At 42.3% G+C, this 19357-nt stretch overlaps 2 protein-coding genes across 8 annotated transcripts; one reads left to right on the forward strand and one right to left on the reverse strand.

The window, feature by feature from the left end:
- Positions 1–881: 881 nt before the first annotated feature.
- LOC115176854 (C-X-C chemokine receptor type 3-like) lies at positions 882–3684 on the forward strand. Of its 6 annotated transcripts, none has more exons than XM_029737193.1 (4): positions 882–996; positions 1213–1297; positions 1783–2142; positions 2453–3684. In XM_029737193.1, exons 2-4 carry the CDS (start codon positions 1286–1288, stop codon positions 3221–3223), a joined length of 1143 nt encoding a protein of 380 aa, XP_029593053.1. In that variant the 5' UTR covers positions 882–996; positions 1213–1285; the 3' UTR covers positions 3224–3684. The 6 variants fall into 6 exon arrangements, with proteins under 6 accessions (XP_029593053.1, XP_029593055.1, XP_029593057.1 ...); XM_029737195.1 differs by lacking the exon at positions 882–996 and adding an exon at positions 1479–1653 and having other exon boundaries at positions 1024–1297; XM_029737197.1 differs by lacking the exon at positions 882–996 and adding an exon at positions 1560–1653 and having other exon boundaries at positions 1024–1297.
- A 1049-nt stretch (positions 3685–4733) lies between these two features.
- On the reverse strand, positions 4734–11010 carry LOC115176855 (C-X-C chemokine receptor type 3-like). 2 transcript variants are annotated; one of them, XM_029737200.1, is made up of 4 exons: positions 10938–10959; positions 6751–6805; positions 6422–6577; positions 4734–6247 (listed from the first exon to the last, which is right to left on the reverse strand). In XM_029737200.1, the coding sequence occupies exons 3-4, from the start codon at positions 6527–6529 to the stop codon at positions 5513–5515; spliced, it is 843 nt and encodes a 280-aa protein (XP_029593060.1). In that variant the 5' UTR covers positions 6530–6577; positions 6751–6805; positions 10938–10959; the 3' UTR covers positions 4734–5512. The 2 variants fall into 2 exon arrangements, with proteins under 2 accessions (XP_029593060.1, XP_029593059.1); XM_029737199.1 differs by having other exon boundaries at positions 6422–6805; positions 10938–11010.
- Between the last annotated feature and the right edge of the window lie 8347 nt (positions 11011–19357).

The following is a 19357-nucleotide window of genomic DNA, read 5'->3' on the forward strand; positions in this document are numbered from 1 at the left end:
ATGTACCGAAGCACTCCATTTATTATGTTTTTTTATTTTTTTATTTTATTTAACCATGTAACTAGGCAAGTCAGTTAAGAACAAATTCTTATTTACAATGACGGCCTACCTCGGCCAAACCCGGACAATGCTGGGCCAATTGTGCGCAGCCCTATGGGACTCCCAATCACAGCCGGATGATACTGTACGTTACGTTTCTTATGGTATGTATTAATTTGTGGATGTCCATCACCCATTTCTTATATGTTACCAATTGCAAATCCTATTATATGTTACGCATTTGCAAAACGTACAATATGTTACGGATTTGCAAAACTATGATATGTTACGAATTTTAGCTATGTGGCTAGGTGGCTAACATTAGCTAGGTGGCTAACATTGGCTTGCTGGCTAACGTTAGCTAGGCTACAGGTTAGAGTTAGGAGTTAGATTAAAGGGTTAAAGTTAGGGGAGGGGTTAGCTAAAAGGGCTAAGGTTAGGGTTAGCTAACATGCTAAGTAGTTGCAAAGTAGCTCAAAAGTAGTAAGCAGTTGAAATGTTGCTAATTAGCTAAAAGGCTAAATTTGTCCATGATGAGATTTGAATTCACAACCTTTGGGTTGCTAGACATTTGCGTTATATGCCGACCCCAACCAACCACCATACTTAAGTTTTTCCTTAAGTAACCCTCTGTCTTATCTAACCATACCAAACGTAACATATCATACACATTTTTGTTTCACGGATCTGGATTTACATTTACTATGTTGTGTCTTGTCTATGAGACCAGGCTGCAACATCAAAACAACACTTCCAACAAATCCACTCTCGCAAGATGCGACTATGTTCACACTGCGCACAGCACAGCTTTAGTGAGCGCAAGCCCTGCCAAGTACATGTTATTGACCAACAATCGGCAGCTGCGGTAGGTGTTACCTCTCTTCTGCAAAGCTCCCAAAATACAGGCACTGGTTCTCTGGGTGTGTGACGTGTGTACTGTACAACTCTGCTCACGGTGTAAGTAGAGGACTGAAATGACTATACTTCCTCTCTTCTAAAAGTCCTGCATCATCCCTATGACCTCCTTCACTTTTGTTTTGTGTGAACTGTTAGTTGAAGTTGTTGTCTCTCTTTCCCCTCTTCCTTTAAGCTCTTTTCTGTTCTGCTTCTTTAAGTGCTCAGGGGATGAAGCCATTCAAACAAACTGCCTGTTCTCTCCTGTCTTATTTATAGTGTAAGCAAACAGCAGTGTTTGTCTCAAGTCTCTCCAATGCTACTTGGACTACTAAATGATTGGTTATAGAACATGGCTAATGTGGTAAGTACATTTCTCATTTCAAACCCCTTCTACTGTCTAGGTGTTTTCTCTTTTCTCCTCGTCTGTGGTCTTTGTCCTACACAAGTTGTCTTTACTCTGCTTAAGTCTTTCATGCTGTTTCAATTCCTTTGTGTGTGTTTGTATGCATATGTCCGTGCATCCATACGCCCATATTTCCCAGGATATGTTCTCTCTCTGCCTCATCTGGTGACATCGGAATCATGTGAGCAGCGTGAATATAACCTGATCTGGCCCTTGTCAGATGAGACACTTCAGGGGATACCTCTCTTTCTCACACCCACACAACTTGTCCGTGTTAGAGCAGAGGACCGGAGACTAAAGACAGATCTCTCTAGGTATAACTTGGTGAAAGAGGAAATTGTTGTTCTCGCCAACACACATTCTGCCTGCATTGTTTTTATCTTAAACCCAATAGATTGGCCTGTATTACCCAAATGATCAACTGATTCTTGACTTCTCCACAGACAGACATGGATTTGGACCTGGGAGGGATATTTCTAGAGAATAGCACCTATAACTACGATGAGGACTATGTTTATAAAGACGAATGCTCCCCTGAAGATGGCGTTGGGGTGCGTTTTGGCACGGTGTTCCTCCCGATGCTCTACTCTCTGACACTGGTCCTGGGGCTAGTGGGTAATGGGCTGGTCCTGGTGGTTCTGGTCCAGAGGAGGCGGAGCTGGAGGGTGACGGACACCTTCATCCTGCACCTGGGCTTGGCTGACACCCTGCTGCTGGTCACGCTGCCCCTCTGGGCTGTTCAGGCCACTGGGGAATGGAGCTTCGGGACCCCCCTCTGCAAGATCACTGGAGCCATGTTCACAGTAAGGACTGGGGAGACGGGACTGGTCAAGCAAGTGTATATACTTGTATGAACACGTAAACTGAGGGTTGGGGATGGGGAGAGAGGGTAAATGAAAAGGATTTGGACTAGTGTGGAGTGGTGTGGTATATGATGGGGGTACTCTTAATGGGCTCTTCCTCTGAGTCCATTAATAAACTCTCAACATTTCTGGGAAAAGAGGAAGTACAAAAGAGGAACACAGTTGTGTCAACTTAATGTTCATTCCAGCCAAGAGGTTTCTCAAGTTTATATCTCTCTGTCTCTCTGTCTCTCGCTCTCTCTCTCCTCAGATCAACTTTTACTGTAGCATCTTCCTGCTGGCCTGCATCAGTCTGGACCGCTACCTGTCCGTGGTCCACGCGGTCCAGATGTACTCTCGCAGGAAGCCCTGGATGGTGCAGGCCAGCTGCATGTCCATGTGGCTCCTCTCCCTCCTCCTCTCCATCCCCGACTGGCATTTCCTGGAGTCTGTGAGGGACACCAGACGAGACAAAGTGGAGTGTGTCCACAACTACTCGTCCCTCTCCCAGTCTGGGTTTGACTGGCGCCTGGCCTCCCGCCTGCTCTACCACACGGTGGGCTTCCTACTCCCCTCTGCAGTGCTACTCTTCTGCTACTCCTGCATCCTGCTGCAGCGTGGCTCCCAGGGCCTCCAGAAGCAGGGGGCCGTCCGAGTCATCCTGGCCCTGGTGCTGGTCTTCTTCCTCTGCTGGACGCCCTACAACATCACCCTCATGGTGGACACTTTTCAGGGGAGACCTGGGGAGCCTGTTTCTGTTTCCTGTGAGAACGGGAGGACAGCTGTGGAGAAAAGTCTGTTTGTCACGTTCGCTCTAGCCTGCCTGCACGCTTGCCTCAACCCAGTGCTCCATCTCGGCCTGTGTAGAAACTTCCGGCGACGCGTGCTGGATATGGTGAGGTGTGTTGAGGGGGTGCAGGACGATCCGAAACTCTCACTGTGGGATTCAGGTGTGGTTGAAGACTCACCTGACCAAGCAGAGGAGAAGGGGACGTTGAACCCAATGACAACCATGGGACAGGTACAGTCCACCCAGAGCTGATGGGTAGGAAGCGGATCCTAATGATTAATATAGTATGTCTTCCTGTCTTGAGGGGAAGTTGACGTATGGGTCATGGGTTTGGGTCTGGGGACTGGTGGATGACTGTAAACTGGGTCATGAGAGGAAGACATGCATAGTAGAAAGCCCTTTATGAGGACTGCTTTCTTTGAATTGCACTTTCATGGAAAACTCTCAGACTAAATGTATATTTATATATTTTTATAAAGTCAGCGGGTTGTCTGCTCTTCACGTTTTACCTATCAATGTCGTCCGGCTCTGTAGAATCTGTTGGAAAGAATCATGCATTCATTATTCAAACCTACATCTATATATATTTGTGATTTGGAATAAATGTGACATGGAATGGAATGGAAGAACTGACCTGGAATATTCATGCCAGAACGTGACCCTATTTGTATTTTGGTTAACCACTTTTCCTCCTTCCTGTTTTTGCTCATGAACATACTTGTTTTGGTTTTGTTTCACTGTGTGATATTTCACCTTTTGTTTTCTATGAGATATGGAGGACAGAGAAATCATGTGTCAGTAGCAGCAACACACCAAACTCAAGATATGACCTGCTTCCTGTTTCTCTTCCTGTTTCAGCTACAGTGGATTATACTTTTCTCTTCTTGCTAAAAGGTGGTAGAGGCAAGCTGTTCAGTTGGACTGAGTGATGCTGTCCATTAAGTCTTGTCACTCAACATTATTGATGATTAAGTAAAGCTAACTCAAGGCTGAAGTGCTTATGAAGCTCTTGAATGGAACAAGTAATGAGAGAAAGATTAGAGAAAGTTTTTGTTGCTGCTGTATGTCCTTCTAGAATAAACCTTTAGGTGCATATATGCTGTAGTAAAGCAGAGAAGGGACAGGAAGAGAGGCAGACTGTCTCATCGTCATCTTGGGTGGGGACTTCTCATATCGCTCTTCACTCCTGTGTTATATTTTTTTTAAATCAAAAAACGTTTTTTGTGTGCAAAGCCCTTTGGTGCAAAGCTTTGTCACCCCATGTTGGTAAGCTTTACTTGGCTTCCTGCCACAGTAAAAGTATGTATTTTTCAGCTGAAACCACAGAGAACTTGGGTAATTATGTTATCTTTTTGCGGACACTCTTATCCAGAGCAATTATGTGCCTTGCTCAAGGGCACATCTGCCCCCAAAAAATGTACCTTCAAACCAGCGACTTTCAGGTTACCTGTGCAACACTATTAACCACTAGGCTACCAGCAGGCCTACCATGTTGTGTTCAGTGAGGTGGAATGTTCGGAATGTTTGCAGATAAAAATGTGATGTATAGAGCTGACACAATTCGCCATTCTACATGCCAGACTATCATAGATATCAATTCATGTCTATGATTGTTCTGTGATGTTGAATCATCCTGAAAAGGCCTTTGGTGGCGGTGTGTCTACATCACTTATGCTGATCTGAGTCTTGCTGCCTCTAGGGGTTTTCATTTTTGGTGTACAAGCATCTATTAACCAACCATTAAAAGACAGAGATTCTGAACGATAGTATAAAAAATATAACTTTATTCAGTATTTCCCTATGGTTCCTTGAAATGCAAACCTGTCATAGGATACTGTGCATTTTTGTTATGAAAAAATATATCTCAAATTATTGCATGTGTCAGTAATACCAAATGCATTAACTATAACAGAGCACATATGCCAGTTATCATTTAACAAAACCTGAAGCAGGTAAGTAAAATGATAAATTACAAACTTAAAACTTAAAAAGGTATTTTCATACTCAGAACTGTTTTAGATTTTTTTTTTTATAGTGGAAATATAATTTTGTAATCACGTTAATATTATTTTTTAAGTATGTACAACTGATTGATTTACTTATGTGTAACTTCATTATAGGCTCCATTCTTTACAAAGAGTTTCTTTAATAGGAAATAATTCTACGCGCTCTATTGGGAAAAGATGATGGTGAAACACGGCGGCTCTAACAATCTTTCCTCCAGCCCAAATCTACTGGAGGGGAAGCTAGAGTGGACTAAAGGTCACATTGATATTCCACTTATTGAGTCAACAACAACTCAAGAGCAACAGGATAGAGCAGTGTTTCCTAAACTCGGTCCTCGGGACACCAAGGGGTGCACGTTTTGGTTATTGCCCTAACACTGCACAGCTGATTCACAATCTCAAAGCTTGACGATTAGCTGATTATTTGTGTAAGATGTGTATTGCTAGGGCAAAAAACAAAACATGCACCCTTTGGGGTCCTTAGGACCTAGTTTAGGACCTAGTTTTGGAAATCTTGGGATAGAGAGAAAAGTCCTTAATAGATGGCAGAGGTGTGGGAGGTGTCTCCAGACTCAGACCACATGGAGCTCCTCCGTCTGGCAGTCTGCAGCCTGACTCCACTCTTCAGCTTGCAGTCCCGGGACTTCAGCTTGTCCAGCAGGTGGCGCCGGAACTTCACCCCCACGAAGGCGTAGAGTACGGGGTTGAGGCTGCAGTGCAGGTAGCCCAGAGAGGAGGTGGCCGTCAGGGAGATGTCCAGGGCTTTTTGGCTCCCGCAGGTGTCCACCAGGGTGTTGTTAGAGTAGAGGGTGTCCACCATGAGGGTGATGTTGTAGGGCGTCCAGCAGAGGAAGAAGACCAGCACCAGGGCCAGGATGACCCGGACGGCCCTCTGCTTCTGGAGGCCCTGGGAGCCGCGTTGCAGCTGCAGCAGGATGCAGGAGTAGCAGAAGAGTAGCACTGCAGATGGGAGGAGGAAGCCCACCGTGTGGTAGAGCAGGCGGGAGGCCAGGCGCCAGTCAAACCCAGACTGGGAGAGGGACGGGTAGTTGTGGACACACTCCACTTTGTCTCGTCTGGTGTCCCTCACAGACTCCAGGAAGTGCCAGTCGGGGATGGAGAGGAGGAGTGAGAGGAGCCACACAGACATGCAGCTGGCCTGCACCATCCAGGGCTTCCTGCGAGAGTACATCTGGACTGCGTGGACCACGGACAGGTAGCGGTCCAGACTGATGCAGGCTAGCAGGAAGATGCCACAGTAAAAGTTGATCTGAGGAGAGTTAGAGAAAATCAGACTGTTATAAAACTGCTACAAAGTTGACAAAGAGTACGTTTGTAATTGGGTAATACATATTGACGACAATTGTATTCCATTCGCTATTGTATTCCTCAGAAATGTAAACTAAACCCAACAGTGTATTTATTTAATGTGTATAGTCCTTACTGTAAACATGGCTCCAGTGATCTTGCAGAGGGGGGTCCCGAAGCTCCATTCCCCAGCGGCCTGAACAGCCCAGAGGGGCAACGTAAGCAGCAGCAGAGTGTCGGCCATGCCCAGGTGCAGGATGAAGGTGTCTGTCACGCTCCAGCTCCGTCTCCTCTGTACCAGAACCAAAAGTACCAGCCCATTGCCCAGCAGCCCAAGAACCAGTGTCAGGGAGTAGAATATGGGGAGGAACACAGCGTCAAAACGCATGCCCTCCATGCTGCACACCCCCCCAGTAGAACAGCACATGTCACTGTAGGTCTCATTATAATCCCCATCATAATCACCAGAGAGGTCAACTTCGGTAAATGTTAACTTTTCACCGCCGGCCATGAGGGAATCCTGTAAGTGAAACAGAACTAATTGTCTTTGACATTTAAGCATAATAATGCATCACAGTGTGTGAGTAAAATGCAATGGCAAAAAAAGTGGAAAATGTAGTGTTTTTCACCTGTATGATATATGTGGCTATTTTACATTTTGAATGGTTGATTTTCAGATGACGGACTGTAATTCAGATGATGATATCCTTATGTCAATTGATCATACAGACTGCTCTATTGTGCACCCAAGGGGGCGCTGTCTACTCACTGACACAGAGGTAATAGAGCTCACCAGTTTGTAGTCCTAAAGACCTGAAAGGAGTTGGTGTCGTTCAGCCATTCCTATAGAGTACCACAGTATGATGCTTTGATAACTGTGTAAATCTCTCTAGGACAAGGTGACTGTTACGCTAGGGTAAGCCTACGCGAAACACAGCCCTTATTTTAAGGGTTTCTAAAATTCCCTATGGGAAAAATGTATGGTTTAAAAACTATTGGAATCATTTCCCTGTTTGACCGCTAGGTTTTATGGGTATTATGACACCTCCACTGTGGGGCTCTATTGGGGAAATGAATGGAGAAAGAATGGGGTTTAGGGATAAACGCTGAAAATTAGGTCTGAGGTTAACACAGGCTTAGGAGATTTTATATGTTTTGGTCTCTGTGATAATATCAGGCAGTTAACATGACCTTTATGAATTACGAAGCCAAAACAACAGCTATGTGGGTGTCGGTTATGTCTGGTTAACTCTTGATCTGATAGAATCTAGGTCTTACAGTGAATTTACACATAACACAATCATTTGGATAACCATGCTAGCTTCGCCCCTCATGTTGGTGCTAGCAAGCAGGCTAGGTAGTGCTACAGTGAGGGAAAAAAGTATTTGATCCCCTGCTGATTTTGTACGTTTGCCCACTGACAAAGAAATGATCAGTCTATAATTTTAATGGTAGGTTTATTTGAACAGTGAGAAACAGAATAACAACAAAAAAATCCAGAAAAACACATGTCAAAAATGTTATAAATTGATTTGCATTTTAATGAGGGAAATAAGTATTTGACCCCCTCTCAATCAGAAAGATTTCTGGCTCCCAGGTGTCTTTTATACAGGTAACGAGCTGAGATTAGGAGCACACTCTTAAAGGGAGTGCTCCTAATCTCAGCTTGTTACCTGTATAAAAGACACCTGTCCACAGAAGCAATCAATCAATCCGATTCCAAACTCTCCACCATGGCCAAGACCAAAGAGCTCTCCAAGGATGTCAGGGACAAGATTGTAGACCTACACAAGGCTGGAATGGGCTACAAGACCATTGCCAAGCAGCTTGGTGAGAAGGTGACAACAGTTGGTGCGATTATTCGCAAATGGAAGAAACACAAAAGAATTGTCAATCTCCCTCGGCCTGGGGCTCCATGCAAGATCTCACCTCGTGGAGTTGCAATGATCATGAGAACGGTGAGGAATCAGCCCAGAACTACACAGGAGGATCTTGTCAATGATCTCAAGGCAGCTGGGACCATAGTCACCAAGAAAACAATTGGTAACACACTACGCCGTGAAGGACTGAAATCCTGCAGCCCCCGCAAGATCCCCCTGCTCAAGAAAGCACATATACATGCCCGTCTGAAGTTTGCCAATGAACATCTGAATGACTCAGAGGACAACTGGGTGAAAGTGTTGTGGTCAGATGAGACCAAAATGGAGCTCTTTGGCATCAACTCAACTCGCCGTGTTTGGAGGAGGAGGAATGCTGCCTATGACCCCAAGAACACCATCCCCACCGTCAAACATGGAGGTGGAAACATTATGCTTTGGGGGTGTTTTTCTGCTAAGGGGACAGGACAACTTCACCGCATCAAAGGGACGATGGACGGGGCCATGTACCGTCAAATCTTGGGTGAGAACCACTTTCCCTCAGCCGGGGCATTGAAAATTGGTCGTGGATGGGTATTCCAGCATGACAATGACCCAAAACACATGGCCAAGGCAACAAAGGAGTGGCTCAAGAAGAAGTACATTAAGGTCCTGGAGTGGCCTAGCCAGTCTCCAGACCTTAATCCCATAGAAAATCTGTGTAGGGAGCTGAAGGTTCGAGTTGCCAAACGTCAGCCTCGAAACCTTAATGACTTGGAGAAGATCTGCAAAGAGGAGTGGGACAAAATCCCTCCTGAGATGTGTGCAAACCTGGTGGCCAACTACAAGAAACGTCTGACCTCTGTGATTGCCAACAAGGGTTTTGCCACAAATACTAAGTCATGTTTTGTAGAGGGGTCAAATACTTATTTCCCTCATTAAAATGCAAATCATTTCATAACATTTCTGACATGCATTTTTCTGGATTTTTTTGTTGTTATTCTGTCTCACTGTTCAAATAAACCTACCATTAAAATGATAGACTGATCATTTCTTTGTCAGTGGGCAAACGTACAAAATCAGCAGGGGATCAAATACTTTTTTCCCTCACTGTAGGTATCAACAGCTGTCACAGTGCATTTCCACATAACACGATGGGCGTGGTGAAACAATACAGACCCATTCATTTTCAATGAAGGGAAGTTAAGTGGGTGTTGTAACCATTTGGCGAGCATGGATGAGGGAGGATGAACAGGACGGGACCAAAGTTGGGGAAAGCTGCCCATTTTGCTTCTCTTCCATTGGATATGAATGGCTTTCTGTAGTTTCATTGCCCAAATTGTCTTCAGTTATGAGGCACTGTTAGACACTAAAAGATACAATAGGCTAATTCCTGGACAAACTAACACCTTTTCTGCAAGCAAAATCACACGAAACCACGACTGTCACTTTGTGTGAGGTTTTTTTTATGTCTTAGTTTTCAACCAGGCGCCCATGTGTACTGTATGTTGAACTGTGACATATTAACCCTATCAGTCCAGAGACCCCAGCAAAAATGGGCTTTTCATTTATCTACAGCCCTTATATTTTGCCTCACAATAAAGTGTTTTTAGCATTTTCTTTTCAGGACAACCAGGGCTACAACACAAAACAACTGGACATAACCAGTTGCACTCATTACTTTTATTGACACATTTTTATTTAAAAAAAATCTAAGTATAGAAATGTTTGCTCACTGGGAAATGAATATCTAACTAGTCAGTGACAACTGTTTGGAGTTTGTGACAGCAACTATGTGAGCTTATTACAGTATTAGAGACACTATGTCCTGGGATTTCTAATTATCTTCTATGTAGAGTAACCCCTTACCTTCTAACAACTCTTGTGTAGCTTGTGAGAATCATAGAGCAAAACATGTTACATGTGCATGTTCGTGAGAGTCTCGGCTTTTCAAAGATAGCTTTTAATAGTTTGTAGTTCAAGCCATTCGGACTCAACATTTTTGTAAAAAGACTCAGCCCCGGGCCCCTTAAAGGATCCACCCTTGTCTCACAAACACCACTCAGCCCTCGTTAATCACACAGACAAATGTTTGGTATCTATAGACAAATCCAATGGTACAACCCAGAAGACTTTAGCTCTGTTTAAAAGGGGTTAGAAGTCCAAAACATACTAGGAGAAGGAAAGAGAAGGAAGGAGAATATAGGCCGTTTGCTCCCCAATAATGCAACTGTGAGTCAAAATATTAGTGCGTTATTGTGGAACATGTGAACATCTTAACAAAATGTGTGGGTACTGTCTTTCTTTTCACACATATTTTATATACCCGGGACTGCACCTGTGAAATATGTTAGATGAGATGTGGGGACACTACCTGAAACCCTATCTGAGTTTTAGTTCCTCTCAACAGGTTTCAAATGTCAATAATGTAGGGCTTTCCTTATCAGAAGAACATCTGTCGAGATTCTGTCATTTTAGACAATTTAATTAGACCATTTCCAAGACTGTTCACACCTACACTTAATGTAAAGGTGCTTTTCTTAGGTCTGTCTCAAATTTAGGACAGTTTTGCAGCGCATGTAACAAATGAAAAGCCTATTATTATTATCAATTTGCTTTGTGAAAAGGTATGTAAAATTGCTTAAAATACCATTAATACTCCCAACTGTTATTTAAAAAACAAAAATAGACAAATAAAATAAGTGTACCTATTTGTACAAAATCAATGTTGTTATTCAATATGATAGTGATTATTCTGTATATGCAGTTGAAATATGTGTATATAGGGACACTTACCATGCCTTTGAATTGTATTGATGCAGTCTGTCAATCAGTTTCCACAGAGATGATGGGCTGGCGCTGTTGTGAGCATGATATCAAACAGAACTGCTATTTTCAGTGAATGGGGAGGAACCAGTAGAGAGGAAATAAGTTTAAAGGCATTCATATTTAATCATATGTAATACTTCTACAGACCCAATGTTGATCACAGATTTTTTTATTTTATTTAACTAGGCAAATCAGTTAAGAACAAATTATTATTTACAATGACAGCCTACTGGGGAACAGTGGGTTAACTGCCTTGTTCAGGGGCAGAACGACAGATTTTTACCTTGTCAGCTCGGGGATTTAATCCAGCAACCTTTTGGTTACCAACGCTCTAACCACTAGGCTGCCCAGTGGTCAGATTTATTTTATGAATGTGCATTCATTCGTATTTATTATATTCCATATACCTTGTTTTCCTGTCATTTTTAATAAATGTGTTATTACTTAATAAACACATTGTTGAACGCCGTAACATAAAGAAGAGAGTTGAAAAAGTCAACATTGTTAGCTTGCACATTCTAACACAAAGGTGAAGGATGATAAGACCCTCTGCTAAGGCTGCACAATTAACCACATAGTCACACTGAACAGATTACATATCACTGCCTAACATGACACTTTAAACTCTCTCTCTCCACCTACCCCAGAGTGTGAATTACGGGGGACTAAACCCCACTGAATGAGAGATGAGCACATCTAAATGCAACAAAAGTCAAAGTTTGGAGGGTCTCTAAGTAATGCTAATTTAACCATTCTCCTATTTGTTTAAAATGCAATGTTGTACTGCTACAGTTGTAAATATCCAAATGAAATGAACAACCCCACCTCTCTGTCATAGTTTAAACATTGTTTTTCACAGGTAGCTGCAGTTGTCATCCCGGGACAGTCCCGTATTTCAGCCCCTTTTCAGGTGTCTTGAGTTATTTGATTTTCTTAAAAGGTACATTTATCAGCAAGATGCATCATTTAATTCAGGCTACAAAACTGTGGACCTAATGACAATCACCGAATGTGACTTTTTAGCAATTTGTAACAGTTGTGTCTTTCCATTCATCAAATAGCAGTTTGGATGATGGAATGATTTTGGAGTGGACAAACTACTTGCGCAGGTCAATTTTTTTAAATCATTTGTTTGACAATCAGATGAAAACATCATGACTGGTTGTGTTCATGCCACATTAAAAGGTCATACATTTTTACAGTAAAATTACATCTTTCCCATTAGGCCCATGAAAAAGAGATATAATTCACACTCTGCCCTACCCTTTTTATTTTGCTCTTATCCCCTCGCTCTTTCTCTAGTTTCAGTGAAATGGGATTAAAAGGTGAGAAGACACCCTTCCTGTGTGTGTTTCTGATACTAACATATCTATCTGCATGGTGGTGTGTCTGTGCTATGAATCTGTGAGTACCTAATTGTCTGATTGCAGGCAATACCTGATTTCTAAATCTGCACCCAAAGTACATTATGACAAGTAGGGCCAGGAGTTGTTTCAAGTTATAGGCTATAACAGGTCACATGGCCAAGATAACTCTGCCACAGACATATGGCATCTTAAATGTAGAACTAGTATTATGATATTGTGATCTCTAAGGTTTTCATTATGAATGAACCAAATGTTCTTTATCTTGATTTCAACGTATTTGTTTAAAAAAAATCTTATCTTACTTTCTAACCCACTTTACATCCTGTTTCTACTACTTTCGTTCATGTTGTGATCCCTACCGAAGCCATCAAACCACATCACCTGCCTCTCTCTCACACACACACACACCACACACCACACACACACACACACACACACACACACACACACACACACACACACACACACACACACACACACACACACACACACACACACACACACACACACACACACGTCTGCTTTGTTTTAGTGTCTGTTCTTCTTGTCTGGTCTGTGCACATGGTGTAGTTGCAGTGTTTTTAACACCTTTGCAGCGTCCGGTGCAGCTGTAGTATGTGAGGTGAGCTATCGATGCTGCATGTGGGACACAAAGAGATAGATCTCATCTTTATATCTGTGCTATTATAGCGTCTGACAGCATGGCCAGCGCATAGTGGAAGCCCTCAATGGCAATGTTCATGCTAAAACTGGTTATATATATACACACATGATGAGTCCTCTATATATTTCTATAATGGGCACTAAACTCTGCTCTTCTCAGCACTGTTCACCTGCAAAGACACCCAACACCAACCCCCAACCACACACACACACACAAACACACACACAGGGATGCACAGATGCACTCATAAAATTGGATATCAATGTATTCTAAACCATTTACAACCTGTGTTCTGGTTGGCCCTAAGACGTCGTTAGTCACTGCTGTCAGTATCTGTTGACTCAAAGCCAGGCAGTGCTGACCAGATGCTTGAAACCTGATCTGTCTTGCACAACTCAATGTGAGGATAGATAGAGGGAACAGAGAGGCCACAGGTGGGGGTCACGTCTGACTTTCTCACCCGTGTCTCCTCCTCTACTTTGAAATGGTTCTTTATATCACTAGACAGTGAATTTAAAATCTGTTTCATGTTCACATCCGGAAGCGCTGTTCCCCCCTTTTTCAGAGTGCTTTTCTCACTTAACAATGACATTACAATAATGTCAAAAATTGTATCATGTATATCTCTAGTTTACATACACCTTAGCCAAATATATTTAAACTCAGTTTTTCATAATTCCTGACTTTTACTCCTAGTAAAAATTCCCCGTCTTAGGTCAGTTAGGATCACCACTTTATTTTAAGAATGTGAAATGTCAGAATAATAGTAGAGAGAATGATTTATTTCAGCTTTTATTTCTTTCATCACATTCCCAGTGGGTCAAATGTTTAAATACACTCAATTAGTATTTGGTAACATTGCCTTTAAATTGTTTAACTTGGGTCAAACGTTTCAGGTAGCCTTCCACAAGCTTCCCACGATAAGTTGGGTGAATTTTGGCCCGTTCCTCCTGACAGAGCTGGTGTAACTGAGTCAGGTTTGTAAGCCTCCTTGCTCGCACACGCTTTTTCAGTTCTGCCCACAAATGTTCTATGGGATTGAGGTCAGTGTTTTGTGATGGCCACTCCAATACCATGCCTTTGTTGTCCTTTAGCCATTTTGCCACAACTTTGGAAGTATGCTTGGGTTCATTGTCCATTTGGAAGACCCATTTGCGACCAAGCTTTAACTTCCTGACTGAGGTCTTGAGATGTTGCTTCAATATATCCACATCATTTTCCATTCTCATGATGCCATCTATTTTGTGAAGTGCACCAGTCCCTCCTGCAGCAAAGCACCCCCATAACATGATGCTGCCACCCCAGTGCTTCACGGTTGGGATGGTGTTCATCGGCTTGCAAGCCTCCCCATTTTTCCTCCAAACATAATGATGGTTAATATGGCCAAACAGTTCTATTTTTGTTTCATCAGACCAGAGGACATTTCTCCAAAAAGTACAACCTTTATCCCCATGTGCAGTTGCAAACCGTAGTCTGGCTTTTTTATGGCAGTTTTGGAGCAGTGGCTTCTTCCTTTGCTGAGCGGCCTTTCAGGTTATGTCGATATAGGACTCATTTTACCATGGCTATAGATACTTTTGTACCTGTTTCCTCCAGCATCTTCACAAGGTCCTTTGCTGTTGTTCTGGGATTGATTTGCACTTTTCGCACCAAAGTACATTCATCTCTAGGAGACAGAACGCATCTCCTTCCTAAGCGGTATGACGGCTGCCTGGTCCCATGGTGTTTATACTTGCGTACTATTGTTTGTACAGATGAACATGGCACCTTCAGGCATTTGGAAATTGCTCCCAAGGATGAACCAGACTTGTGGAGGTCTGCAATTTTTTCTGAGGTCGTGGCTGATTTCTTTTGGTTTTCCCATGATGTCAAGCAAAGAGGCACCGAGTTTGAAGGTAGGCCTTGAAACACATCCACAGGTACACCTCCAATTGACTCAAATGATGTCAATTAGCCTATCAGAAGCTTCTAAAGCTATGACATAATTTTCGGGAATTTTCCAAGCTGTTTAAAGGCACAGTCAACTTAGTGTATGTAAACTTCTGACCCACTGGAAGAGTGATACAGTGAATTATAAGTAAAATAAACTGTGTAAACAATTGTTGGAAAAATGACTTGTGTCATGCACAAAGTAGATGTCCTAACTGACTTGCCAAAACTATAGTTTGTTAACAAGAAATTTGTGGAGTGGTTGAAAAACGGGTTTTAATGACTCAACCTAAGTGTATGTTAACTTCCAACTTCAACTATATATGTATAACCCCTTTTGAGGACTCAAACCTCTTATCTTCTAGAACACAAATTGTTTCTGTAGGGCCTGGTTACATAATGATATGTAGTCCTGTATTAGCTGACCAGATATAGCCGTCTGTAGTGAGTGAAAAACATGTTCACTGAGCTTCTCTGACACTGGCCGCCTCATCATCTCTCACACCAGGCTCCCCTCCATTGGAGACTGGGTTTTTAGCCAACTCTGGAACTCCCTCGCCCTGTGAGAGCCTCATATTCCATACACATATTCAAGTCCTACACTCTTAGAAAAAAAGGGTTATTCGGCTGTCCCTGTAGGAGAATAATTTTTGGTTCCAGGTAGAACCATGTAGAACCATTTCCCTAGAGGGAACCCACTAGGGTTCTACCTGGAACCAAAAAGGTTCTACCTGGAATCAAAAATACTTATTGTCACAAGAATTTATATCCCAATTGTTGAACTCAACAATCACTTAAGCTTTGACCAATTCCCAGAGGTTTGTAAGACTGGTTAATGAAGAATTAGACAAAGCCCCCAATCTACAATAGATCAATCCTTTATTCAGAGAGTACTCTGTCCTCCAAATGAGAACAGTCATTTTATCACACACACACACACCAGTAGAAACTCATATTGCGAAATAGTGACACAATGTTCTAGTCACACACATTATGGAATTATTTAAAACCATACACTTGCCCCTCTTCCTCCCCCTTTCTTTCAACTGCCACCTCCCGTCTATCTTTTTCGGTTTTCACCGAAAACCAATTTTCTGTACATGAAAATTGGCTTCACATGACAAATAGTAGAAAAAAAACATATTGCAAAAATAATTTAAGGCCTCATTTGTTCTCAAAACATATAAAAAAGCAATTGTTTCAAAAGGCAGTTGTTACACATGTAACAAGTTTGACTGAGTGCACTACTTCCACATGGTACAAGAACTGAAATGTACTAATAGTGAAAAGGAAACTCTTTTATAGATGTTGTTAAAGGAACTGGTACCACAAAACACATGAGCTGTGATTATAGTTCACTATGGTGCTTGAGCAGCAAACAAACCATATCAATGACAACACAAATATTAGGACTGAATTTGACCGAGTTGAAAGGTTGTTTAATATCTTCTTAGTGTTTTCAAAATGGGTGTACACACCAACTCATTTTTTCAGAGAAAAAGAATACTGAATCTATTTTAATACCAGAGTTTTACCATTTGCACTGAAGATATGACTTTGAATATGTCTCTCATAAAACCACCATTTCCTCTCTCACCTCTCAATTTGGTGGAAGATGAAGTCGAAGTATCGGTGGTGTTAAGTGTGGTGAAGTTGTCGGACCCCGAGGCTTACACCGAGGGTCAGGATAAAGAAGAGTCTGACAGTAGGAGTTTTTGGAAAAAGTGGACCCTTGCCTTTTGGCTGATCCATTTGTGTTTTCAGGGTGGGTGAAAACAGAGTTGGGTGCTGCGAGATCAGTGAGGGTAACCAGAACTGGTCTTGTGATAATTGTTTGTGTTTTTGCTGGGTCAGATGGAGAAGGCGTTCCGCGTTAAATGAATGGAGGCAAGAAATGTGAATCGTTTTGCTCTCAAGAAAAGGGTGCCATTGAAAGGAGTGATTACTGGGGTAGCAGTAAACGCAAAAGTTGACCAACTGAAGGGGAAGATTCCTGAGATTGTTGATGCTTTTCATTTGGTGCGACACAGACAGGGTGGCGGGAGTGGTGAAACAGAAGAGTCATTGTCTGTTATTTTGAGTTTTGATGTTGAATCTTTGTCCGATAAAGTGATGTTAGGATATATAAGTTATCCTGTATGAGCTTTTGTGCTGAATACATTACGTTGTTACAGGTGTCAAGCTTATGGCCATGTGGCAGCAGTGTGTAGGAGGAAGGTTCCTAGGTGTGAGAAGTGTGCAGAAGGGCATGAGACAAAGGAAGGTGTAGCATTGGGGAAAGTAGTGGAATGTGTTAATTGTAAGGGTGCCCATGGAGCTGGGGATCAGAAATGGCCCGTGAGAGCGAGGCAGGTTGAGGTTTCCAGGGTTAGAGTAGTGCAGAAGTTGTCATATGCTGAGGCAGTGAAGTAGAGGAAGATGGGTCAAGGGGGATGGATCCTGAGAGGAGTGGTGTGAGTAGTAGATCTGTACCGGTACAGAACGATAGGACAACAAGTGATATACAGTACCAGTCAAAAGTTTGGACACACCTACTCATTCAAGGGTTTTTCTTTATTTTTTACTATTTTCTACATTGTAGAATAATGGTGAAGACATCAAAACTATGAAATAACACATTTGGAATAATTTAGTAAACAAAAAAGTTAAGCAAATCAAAATATATTTTAGATTTGAGATTCTTCAAAGTAGCCACACTTTGCCTTGACAGCTTTGCACACTCTTGGCATTCTCTCAACCAGCTTCATGAGGTAGTCACTTGGAATGCATTTCAATTAACAGGTGTGCCTTGTTAAGTTAATTTGTGGAATTTCTTTCCTTCTTGATGCGTTTGAGACAATCAGTTGTGTTGCAACAAGGTAGGGGTGGTATACAGAAGATAGCCCTATTTGGTAAAAGACCAAGTCCATATTATGGCAAGAATAGCTTAAATAAGCAAAGAGAAACAACATCCCATCATTACTTTAAGACATGAAGGTCAGTCAATCCGTAAAATTTCAAGAACTGAAAGTTTCTTCAAGTGCAGTCGCAAAAACCATCAAGCGCCATGATGAAACTGTCTCATGAGGACTAGCTAGCTGAGCACTCATACGTTGGAGAAAAACCGGCACCTGACTCCTCAGAAGAAATTGAGGAATCTGGACATTGGGTTGTTTCTGAAAATCCAGTCAATAGTCCCGCACCCAAAAAGAATTGTCTTTGCGCAAACTACAGGTCAACATAATCAATTCTGTCTCTGCAAAGATAAACGAAAGAGCCAATGGTCTGGAGAAAATGATACGCGAAAACACATCAAAAATCGTTCACCTCGAGACCTCTCCGAATCATGCATACAAGAGTATCGAAGAGCTTAAACTTGCAAACACTGCTACTTCTGAGAAATGCACTGCACAGGAGAAGACCATAGTAGACATGCAAGAGTGCTAATCGGAAGTAGAGCGATAGCGGAGAAGGTGGGGGCTACGGCTTTAGTGTCTCCGAGGACCAGGATGAGAATATGAAGCGCTTAGTAAGAGACATCTGTAACCGTGTGGCACCAGACTTCTCCGATGGATATATGGATATGACTGTGGATGTCACTCATCGTATTGGGAAGAAGTAAGATGCCATCGTCAGCCGCTCAATCATCATCCAGTTTGCTTTTCGCACAGCGAGAGATGCCGTTTGGAAGAAAGCAAAGGAAAGCGCCTTTCTGAAAGAGAGAAAATTTAGAGTCGGTGAGGACTTGACTGCAGCAGACAAGGCAGCAAAGGCAAAATTGTGGCCTCTTGTACAACAGGCCCGAAATCAAGGAAAGGGTGGATACTACAGGGGAATCAGAGCCTTTTTCGCAGATGGAAAAGAAATACGACCGGGGTGATTTATTCTGTCAGTAGGTTTACAAGATAGCTCCTTCCCCACTGCAAACTGAACGTTCTAGTTTTGAATTATGGTGTTACTGTTTACAAGTGAATACTTCTGTTAATACATATATGAAGCAACTTTTTAAAGAGAGGGTAGAGTTGAGATTGCATAGGATTTTTCTTTCTATTCTGTAGATATGGACTTGAAGTTTATGTAAATCAATGCCAGGGGGATACGTAACCTGTTGAAGAGAAAAGCTTTTTTTGTTTTGTAAAGACTGCAATGCAGATCTTGTATTTGTTCAGGAAACACATTCATGCAAAGAGGACTATAATTATTGGAAAAATCAGTGGGGCAGTGTCATTTTTTGGGCCCACGGGACTAATCATTTAGCTGGGGTTGCAATTTTAGCACACAATTTCAAAGGGTAATTTTTGTTTACTCAAATGGACATTTGCTAGTAGCAGTCATCAACCACATGGGCAGATTATGTGTTGTGTAATGTATATGGATAATGTTCTAGTCCTCCAAATAACTTACTTCTAGAGGAAATTGAAGAAATTCTTAAAAGTCTGAGAAAATAT

Source organism: Salmo trutta, chromosome 37, assembly GCF_901001165.1.
Source record: "Salmo trutta chromosome 37, fSalTru1.1, whole genome shotgun sequence".
Taxonomy (NCBI): Eukaryota; Metazoa; Chordata; class Actinopteri; order Salmoniformes; family Salmonidae; genus Salmo; species Salmo trutta.

Bases quoted from the DNA above. Each gene is read 5' to 3' on its own strand.
- LOC115176855 (XM_029737199.1), bottom strand. The intron at 6,248-6,421 runs GTAAGGACTATA...AACTCTCCTCAG, and splicing joins TCACTGGAGCCATGTTTACA to ATCAACTTTTACTGTGGCAT.
- LOC115176854 (XM_029737193.1), top strand. The intron at 2,143-2,452 runs GTAAGGACTGGG...CTCTCTCCTCAG, and splicing joins TCACTGGAGCCATGTTCACA to ATCAACTTTTACTGTAGCAT.